The sequence below is a fragment of the Physeter macrocephalus genome, chromosome 6 (genome assembly GCF_002837175.3).
Source record: "Physeter macrocephalus isolate SW-GA chromosome 6, ASM283717v5, whole genome shotgun sequence".
NCBI lineage: Eukaryota > Metazoa > Chordata > Mammalia > Artiodactyla > Physeteridae > Physeter > Physeter macrocephalus.
Window position 1 is genome coordinate 56,687,983 of NC_041219.1, and position 9,729 is coordinate 56,697,711.

At 41.5% G+C, this 9,729-nt stretch overlaps 1 protein-coding gene across 6 annotated transcripts in view; it reads left to right on the forward strand.

Moving 5' to 3' along the window:
• The window catches only part of RAD51AP1 (RAD51 associated protein 1), a 29,849-nt gene that overhangs the window by 4,685 nt on the left and 15,435 nt on the right, over positions 1-9,729 (forward strand). For all 6 annotated transcript variants that reach the window (XR_002892578.3, XM_024129218.3, XM_024129219.3 and 3 more), the window contains exons 2-4: positions 3,406-3,455; positions 5,227-5,368; positions 7,933-8,042. Coding sequence is in view for 5 of the 6 variants with exons in the window: in XM_024129218.3 (XP_023984986.1) it covers positions 3,406-3,455; positions 5,227-5,368; positions 7,933-8,042 (302 nt within the window). In the remaining variant the exon portion in view is untranslated. The remainder of the gene's footprint in view (positions 1-3,405; positions 3,456-5,226; positions 5,369-7,932; positions 8,043-9,729) is intronic.

Sequence of the window (9,729 nt, forward strand, 5' to 3'; positions counted from 1 at the left end):
AATGTGTTGGATTCTGTTTGCTAGTATTTTGTTGAGGATTTTTGCGTCTATGTTCATAAGTGATATTGGTCTGTCATTTTCTTTTTTTGTAGTATCTTTGTCTGATTTTGGCATCAGGGTAATGGTGGCCTCACAGAATGAGTTTAGGAGTGTTCCTTCCTCTGCAATTTTTTGGAAGAGTTTGAGAAGGATGGCTGTTAGCTCTTCTCTAAATGTTTGATAGAATTCACCTGTGAAGCCATCTGGTCCTGGACTTTTTATACCTTTCTAAGAACTTGTCCATTTCTTCCAGGTTGTCCATTTTATTGGCATAGAGCTGCTTGTAGCAGTCTCTTAGGATGCTTTGTATGTCTGCCCTGTCAGTTGTAACTTCTCCTTTTTCATTTCTAATTTTATTGATTTGAGTCCTCTCCCTCTTTTTCTTGATGAATCTGGCTAATGGTTTATCAATTTTGTTTATCTTCTCAAAGAACCAGCTTTTAATTTTATTGATCTTTTGCTATAGTCTTCTTTGTTTCTATTTCATTTATTTCTGTTCTGGTCTTTATGATGTCTTTCCTTCTCCTAACTTTGGGTTTTGTTTGTTCTTCTTTCTCTAGTTCCTTTAGGTGTAAGGTTAGATTGTTTATATGAGATTTTTCTTGTTTCTTGAAGTAGGCTTGGATAGCTATAAACTTCCCTCTTAGAACTGCTTTTGCTGCATCCCATAGGTTTTGGAGCATTGTGTTTTCATTGTCATTTGTCTGTAGGTATTTTTTGATTTCCTCTTTGATTTCTTCAGTGATCTCTTGGTTATTTAGTAACGTATTGTTTAGCCTCCATGTGTTTGTGTTTTTTACGTTTTTTTCACTGTAATTCATTTCTAATCTCATAGCATTTTGGTCAGAAAAGATGCTTGATATAATTTCAATTTTCTTAAATTTACTGAGGCTTGGTATGTGACCCAAATGTGATTTATCCTGGAGAATGTTCCGTGTGCACTTGAGAAGAAAGTGTAGTCTGCTGTTTTTGGATGGAATGTCCTATAAATATCAATTAAATCTATCTGGTCTGGGCTTCCCTGGTGGCGCAGTGGTTGCGCGTCCGCCTGCCGATGCAGGGGAGCCGGGTTCGCGCCCCGGTCTGGGAGGATCCCGCGTGCCGCGGAGCGGCTGGGCCCGTTACTCCAGCCTGTTGTAGAGCTGGTTTGATGGTGCTGAATTCTCTTAGCTTCTGCTTGTCTGGAAAGCTTTTGATTTCTCCATCGAATCTGAGTGAGATCCTTGTCGGGTAGAGTAATCTTGGCTGTAGGTTCTTCCCTTTCATCACTTTAAGTATATCATGCCACTCCCTTCTGGCTAGTAGAGTTTCTGCTGAGAAATCAGCTGTTAACCTTATGGGAGTTCCCTTGCATGTTATTTGTCATTTTTCCCTTGCTGCTTTCAATAATTTTTCTTTTTCTTTAATTTTTGCCAATTTGATTACTATGTGTCTTGGCGTGTTTCTCCTTGGGTTTATCCTGTATGGGACTCGCTTCACTTTCTGGACTTGGGTGGCTATTTCCTTTCCCATGTTAGGGAAGTTTTCGACTATAATCTCTTCCAATATTTTCTTGGGTCCTTTCTCTCTCTCTTCTCCTTCTGGGACCCCTATAATGTGAATGCTGCTGCGTTTAATGTTGTCCCAGAGGTCTCTTAGGCTGTCTTCATTTCTTTTCATTCTTTTTTCTTTATTCTGTTCCGTAACAGTGAATTCCACCATTTTGTCTTCCAGGTCTCTTATCCGTTCTTCTGCCTCAGTTATTCCACTCTTGCTTCCTTCTAGTGTAGTTTTCATTTCAGTTATTGTATTGTTCATCTCTGCTTGTTTGTTCTTTAATTCTTCTAGGTCTTTGTTAAACATTTCTTGCATCTTCTTGATCTTTACCTCCATTCTTATTCCGAGGTCCTGGATCATCTTCACTATCATTATTCTGAATTCTTTTTCTGAAAGGTTGCCTATCTCACTTCATTTAGTTGTTTTCCTGGGGTTTTATCTTGTTCCTTCATCTGGTACATAGCCCTCTGCCTTTTCATCTTGTCTATCTTTCTGTGAATGTGGTTTTTGTTCCATAGGCTGCAGGATTGTAGTTCTTCTTGTTTCTGCTCTTTCTGTGAATGTGGTTTTTGTTCCACAGGCTGCAGGATTGTAGTTCTTCTTCTTCTCTCTGCTCTCTGGTGGATGAACCTATCTACGAGGCTTGTGCAAACTTCCTGATTGGGGGGACTGGTGGTGGGTAGAGCTGACTGTTGCTCTGGTGGGCAGAGCTCAGTAAAACTTTAATCCACTTGTCTGCTGATGGGTGGGGCTGGGTCCCTCCCTGTTGGTTGTTGGGGCTGGTCCCTCCCTCTTGGTTGTTTGGGCTGAGGCAACCCAACACTGGAGCCTACTCGGGCTCTTTGGTGGGGCTAATGACAGACTCTGGGAGGGCTCATCTCTGCTCTCTGGTGGATGAACCTATCTACGAGGCTTGTGCAAACTTCCTGATTGGGGGGACTGGTGGTGGGTAGAGCTGACTGTTGCTCTGGTGGGCAGAGCTCAGTAAAACTTTAATCCACTTGTCTGCTGATGGGTGGGGCTGGGTCCCTCCCTGTTGGTTGTTTGGGCTGAGGCAACCCAACACTGGAGCCTACTCGGGCTCTTTGTTGGGGCTAATGGCGGACTCTGGGAGGGCTCATGCCAAGGAGTACTCCCCAGAACTTCTGCTGCCAGTGTCTTTGTCCTCACGGTGAGACACAGCCACCACCTGCCTCTGCAGGAGACCCTCCAACACTAGCAGGTAGGTCTGGTTCAGTCTCCTGTGGGGTCACTGCTCCTTCCCCTGGGTCCCGTTGCGCACACTACTTTGCGCGTGCCCTCCACAAGTGGAGTCTCTGTTTCCCCCAGTCCTGTCAGAGTCCTGCAGTCAAATCCCACTAACCTTCAAAATCTGATTCTCTGGGAATTCCTTCTCCCATTGGTGGACCCCCAGGTTGGGAAGCCTGACGTGGGGCTCAGAACCTTCACTCCAGTGGGTGGACTTCTGTGGCATAAGTGTTCTCCAGTTTGTGAGTCACCCACCCAGCAGTTATGGGATTTGATTTTATTGTGGTTGCGCCCCTCCTACCGTCTCATTGTGGCTTCTCCTTTGCCTTTGGAGGTGGGGTGTCTTTTTTGGTGAGTTCCAGTGTCTTCCTGTTGATGATTGTTCAGCAGTTAGTGGTGATTCCGGTGCTCTCGCAAGAGGGAGTGAGCGCACGTCCTTCTACTCCTGGTTCAGGGCCTTAATTTATATATTCCTAAAGGAATCCAAACATATTTTTATTTACTCAAGACTATTAATGGCCTTAAAGAATGGAGGTGAGAAATTGACATTTGTGTAAATGAAAATTTCTGTCTTGTTCACAGGCACAAGAAGCCAGTCAATTACTCCCAGTTTGAGGACTCCGATAGTGATGGTAAGTAGAGCTTCTTATGTCTTCTTTAAAGATTTGGAAATTTATTTCCTCACAATTTATAGGATATATGTATGTGTGTGTGTGTGTGTGTGTGTGTGTATCGCTAAAATATGGTTAGTACCAATTGCATATGAGGTAGGCCTGGAAAAATAATATTCTAAGTACTTAGGATACTTACGTTGATAATTACACTGACAAGAATTCTTGGCATAAATCATAACCAAATAAGGCCAGGTAAAATGGCTTTTTACATCTAAACTCTGTGAGGCCCATGTTTTGCACTGTGGGATTTGTAGCCTTTTATCCCTTCCCCTAAGAAGAACACACTGTCTTTCTGAGACACAAATGTGTTACAGAATATAATGTGAAATCCCCATTAATTGTACAATAAAACAAGACCTTGAAGAAAGCTCAGGCATAAGCTTTACCCTATTGTGCTATATATGTATATATATTTGCTTGTCTCTGCTATTAAGAGAACTTTGTTCAAAAAGTTTGAGAAACATTGTTAGATTACATTATACTTAAAGGTAAGTTTTGTGTTTCTTTCTTAGACCATTGGAGTTTTCTGCAGGTCACATAGTTAGTAATTCCTCGGTTTGAAGGAATCCGTTTTTCACCTTGAGCCCAGTCTTACGTGTGTCTAAGACTTGGGAGAAAAGAGCATAGGGTATAACTTCTAGCTTTTTAATTATTGTCATCAATCTGTCACTAAATTGTTATAAATTGCTGTTTGTATTCTGGATACTGTGGCATGGGGGTAGGGGGCGAGTCACAAGTTATTATATTCCTACCTGGGGAAGCATAAAAGAGACGACAGGTATTAATAAATGCGAAAGTGCGTGATTCAGACTACACGCACGTGAAGGTATGCATACATGTGTCATGTATGAGTTAGAACGCTAGAGCAGCAGTCTTAGCTTGAGTGTCAACAGAAGAACTACCTCACTTCTGAGGATTGGTAGAGGGCAGAAGACTCTGGGAGAACAGAATGGGCTGGAAAAGAGCATCCCTTTGCCAAAAATCATTTTCTTCCACTTGTCAACATGGTAAAATTATAAAGGGAATTTTAATAATTTTTCTAATGGTTTTACAGATTTTTAATTGATTGTTCTTTTCTTTGCCACTTACACCTACTAGCTTAGTTGCCTTTGCATCTTTTGGGGGGATTAGTTTTTGATAGATGGATATTTTTAAAAATAAAGGCCACTAAAACAAAGTTGAAAAGCTTGAGGGAGAATAAAGACAGACAGTATACCAACAGTATTTTTTAAACAGTGGAAAGCAAACAATTTGCTCGTCTTTGCTTTTCTTCTTTTTTAAATTTATTTATTTATTTTTGGCCGCGCTGGGTCTTCGTTGCTGCGCACGGGCTTTCTCTAGTTGCGGCGAGCGGGGGCTACTCTTCGTTGCCGTGCGCAGGCTTCTCACTGCAGTGGCTTCTCTTGTTGCGGAGCACGGGCTCTAGGCGTGCGGGCTCGGTAGTTGTGGCTCACGGGCTCTAGAGCGCAGGCTCAGTGGTTGTGGCGCACGGGCTTAGTTGCTCCGCGGCACGTGGGATCTTCCCAGACCAGGGCTCGAACCCGAGTCCCCTGCATTGACAGGTGGATTCTCAACCATTGTGCCACCAGGGAAGCCCCAATTTGCTTATCTTTAAAACTTGAACACACATGGTAATAAATCTCAGCTACCAAGAAAGTAATTTTATTTATTTCTTCCCAAGGAAAAGCAATTTCATATGTTCTTTTATTTTTAATTCACACATGAATAGATGATTTTGTTCCTGCAACCGCACCGTTAAATAAAAAATCCAGAACTACACAAAAGGAGTTAAAACTAGAAAAACCAGAACCTAAACCGAAGAATCTCCAGGAAAAAGACATCCCACTAGAAGAGAAAACCCCTAAAAAAAGGTGAGAGGTAAGACATACAGTAAATATGACATTAGGTGTGTTAATTTAAAAGAGATAAATTCAAATTCTTGGTCTAAATTAGAATTTGAGCAGCATCATGGGTCGTATTTTATTTAATGCACGTAGGAGAACAGGGATGTACCATTAATCCCCTTCTGACTTTCCGAACTTCTTTAAGTTCACAAATGTATGAGGAAATATCCATTTAAGTATTAAGACAATCATAATTACCAAGTTTAGAAGGTATGACTTGCATTTACAAGACCTAGTACCTGTCTCTGAAGTCCTCAGGTTTTACAAGACTACTTTGTTAAAAATTACATTTGTAAGGACAGTTTTATAAAATTTAAAACCACGTATCTATAATATATGAGATGATGGATGTTCCCTAAACTTCCTGTGGGCATCATTTCATGACGCATGAAAGTCAGATCACTGTGAATCGCTGTATTGTACACCTTAAACTTACACAGTGCTGGATGTCAATTATATCTCAGTAAAACTGGAAGAAAAAAATTCAACCATGTATTTTTCTAGAGATAAAAAATATTGTCTCTTTATCTTACTGAGTTTTGTCCAGCAGTGAGCAGGACCTATGGTTTCTAGACTCACCCTGGAGTTCCATTCGTCAGTACCGAGAGAGAGGGTAAAATGAGGGAAGAAGCCCCAAGAGGCCCCAGACTTGCACTATGGGGAGGAGATGGGCAGAGGAGGGATACTGACCAATGGCGCGTAGGACGTGTGATGCTTTACTGCTACAATAACTGTGAGGAAAGTTAATTAACATAGAGAGACTTAGCCCATGTCCTTCTCCTTACTTTTTTCTTTTTTGTTTTTGAGCTTCTTGTACTACCTTTAAAATATAGTTAACAAAACAACCAATGGATGGGAGAAAATATTTGCAAATCATAGAACCCATTAGGGACTTGTATCTGGAATATATAGGGAACTCTAACAGTCCAACAATAAAAAGAATAATGACCCAAGTTAGAAATGGGCAAAGCACTTGAATAGACATTTCTTTAAAGAATATATACCAATGGCCGATAGCACGTGAAAAGATGCTCAACATCCTTAGCCGTCAGGGAAATACAAATCAAAACCACAATAAGATAACGTGTCACGCCCAGAGGGGTGGCTGTAAGCAGGACAGACAATAGCGAGTGTTGGGGAGGATGTGGGGCCATGGAGACCCTCACACATTGCTGCTGCGAGTACAAAATGGTGCAGCCACATTGGACAACAGAGTAGCAGTTCCTTGAAGTAAACAGTTATTATGTGACCCAGCCTAGGTAAATACCCAAGAAGTAAAAATCTATGCCCACACAAAAACCTGTACATGAATATTTATAGGAGCATTATTCATAATAGCCAAAAAATGGAAGTAATCCAAATGTTTATCAACTAATGACTGGATAAGTGAAATGTGATATATCCATACAGTGGAATATTATTCAGCAATAAACAGAAATGAAGTACAGGGAGGAGGAAGGGTAAGCTGGGACAAAGTGAGAGAGTGGCGTGGACATATATACACTACCAAACGTAAAATAGGTAGCTAGTGGGAAGCAGCCACATAGCACATGTGGTTCCAGTAATACGAAATGTCCGGAATAGACACGTCTGTAGAAACAGAAAGTAGATAAGTGGCTGCCAGATGCTGGGGAGGGGGAAACGGGGACGGACTGCTAGTAGATATGAGGTTTCTTTTTGGGTTGATGAAAGTGTTCTGAAATTACATAGTGGGGATGGTTTCACAGCTCTCTGAATATACTAAAAACTGCTGAATCGTATGCTTCAAAAGGGTGGATTTTATACTGTGCGACTTATATCTCAATAAAATTGTTATTTAAAAAAATAAATCCTTCAAGGTGCATCTCAGTATTACCTCCTTTACGTAGCCTTTTCTTACCTTCAGACCTTTTCAAACCTTTCTTTGCTTTCTCTTCCTCTTAAGCACTATAGCACTCTTGACCACCTTGAACAGGAGACGTGATAATCTGTTTATATAGGGTAATTACTATGGGACTTGTTTTCCTACCTCCTCATTAACTGCAGACTTTTTGAGGGCACTTTTAACATCCTGTCTAGTGCAATGCCTCACAGAGTAAGTACTTGCTGAGCTATTTGTCAAAGTCCAGATTGGGCGGAACAGATGTAAAAAAAAAAAAAGTAATTTCAGTTTAATAAAAGAGCTATAACAGCTGTCTGAAGAGGTGTGGGTGAGGTCAAGGAAGATTTCTAAGTGGAAGTGATGTTTGAGCCACGTCCGTTCTCAGTTGGGCAGGTGCTTCCCACCTGGACGGAGCTGGTGGTGAGGAAGAGACATCACAATGAAATGCACATTGTCACGTGATGCTCCTCTTTCAAATCTGTTCTGCTGGGTCCAACATGACACTTAACGTTTCAGGAGGCTTAACGTTAAGGAGCAATTATGATCATGATTATTGTTGAAGGACATCTTTCTGAGGTTGGAGAGAAACTCTTAGTCACTGAGGAGAATCGCAGATTTTAGTTGCGATTCATAGTTTACAAACTCATTATTATTTGTGTGTCTATTTTAGAATGCCTTTAGACGATAAGCTCTACCAGAGAGACCTAGAAGTCGCACTGGCTTTATCAGTGAAGGAACTTCCAACCGTCACCATTGATGTGGAGGAGTCTCAAGATAAAAGTAACTTTATTTTCGCTAATTCTCTTTAAAATCTTCTTATTGCGTTTGTAATCATTTCGTTGGATGAGCCTTTACAGAGGGAAAAATGTAGTTTTAAAACCTTGGACTAAAAAGGGAGCAATTTGCAGGTGGTGCCGTTGGATTCAGTTGTTTATTCAGTTGCATAAATCTCATCCACACATAAATACCTTTCTGCCTATAACACTCAGATGCAGCTGGAGGACGCGGACTATGACGCTGCGTGTCCAAAGTTCACCTGTATATGCGGTGAAGATTTAACTTCATCATCAAATAAGTGGACCTGTACATCCGAGCAATCCACCTTCTTTCTCTCCAAATTCAGCTTAGTTAAACATAACCTAATGGTGGTAATTTTTATTGTTTACAGAGGCTAAAGGCACTAATTTGGTTAGCAAGCTCAGTAGTCTTGATAGATTTATGACTGCTGGCTTTATCTGTGGATTTTTCTCCATGGATTTTTCTGGCAGTTGGTCAGCAGATGGCAATATTGATATTCTGGAGAAGCAGAAATCATTATTCCCGGAAAAGACATTCAAATTGCTCAGTTGCTTTTTGGATTAAACTGCTTTGGCCTCACTTCTTTTATCTTGGAGGATATTTTTAGCCCATTTGCTTATTTAGGGGTATAGATGTTTAAGTCAGTAGTGCCTCCTGTTTGAAAATAAGTGAGATAGTGTTGATTAGGGGGCCCTTCTAGTAATCAGGAGTCAAAGAAACTGAAAAAGAGAATTGTCATGTATCTAAAACTGAGAAAATGAAAATCTCTTTCCTGTAAAAGATCGTGGCATTGAATAGCAAGGTTTCCTTGGAAGTACCACTTCTCCGAGAGTAATAATACCAGTCTTCATGACTTAAGTTCTCTTAAAATACTCTAGATAATTTTAAAGTTGTGATAACGACGGAAGAGTCTTTACATTAGTAAAAGCACAGATCGGCCTATACAGAAATGATAGTTAATGTTTGTCCACTGTTTCCTTTGTGCTGGGCACCACAGTAAGCAATTTCCACATTCAGTCAACATTTAATTCCCCACAGTAGCCTCACTTAATCCCCACACTGTTTTTTTTGGTTTTTGGTTTTTGGTTTTTTTTGGCTGCATTGGGTCTTCGTTGCTGCGCGCGGGCTTTCTCTAGCTGCGGCGAGCGGGGGCTGCTCTTCCTTGCGGTGTGCAGGCTTCTCACTGCGGTGGCTTCTCTCGTTGTGGAGCATGGGCTCTAGGCACACGGGCTTCAGTAGTTGTGGTGCACGGGCTCAGTAGTTGTGGCTCGTGGGCTTCAGTAGTTGTTTTTATCTCCACATTATAGGTGAGGAAATTAAGTCTTGTAGAGGATAAGCAACTTTCCCCTGGTATATTGCCGATTTAAGAGCCTGAATTTGAACTTAAGTCTGATTAAAGTTTGTGTGATTTCAGAGCCAAAACTTCTAACCATATGTTAGCCTCGCCAAGTGAAGTCACTGTGCTAGTTTGAGCCTGGATCAGCGGTGCCCAACCTTTTTGGTGCCACGGACCGGTTTTGTGGAAAGCAGTTTTTCCACGGGGTGGAACGGGGAAGAATGGTTCAGGCAGTAATGTGAGCGATGGGCAGGGATAGGGAGCAGCTGTAAATACAGATGAAGCTTCACTCACTCGCCGCTCCCCTCCTGCTGTGCGGCCCAGTTCCTACCA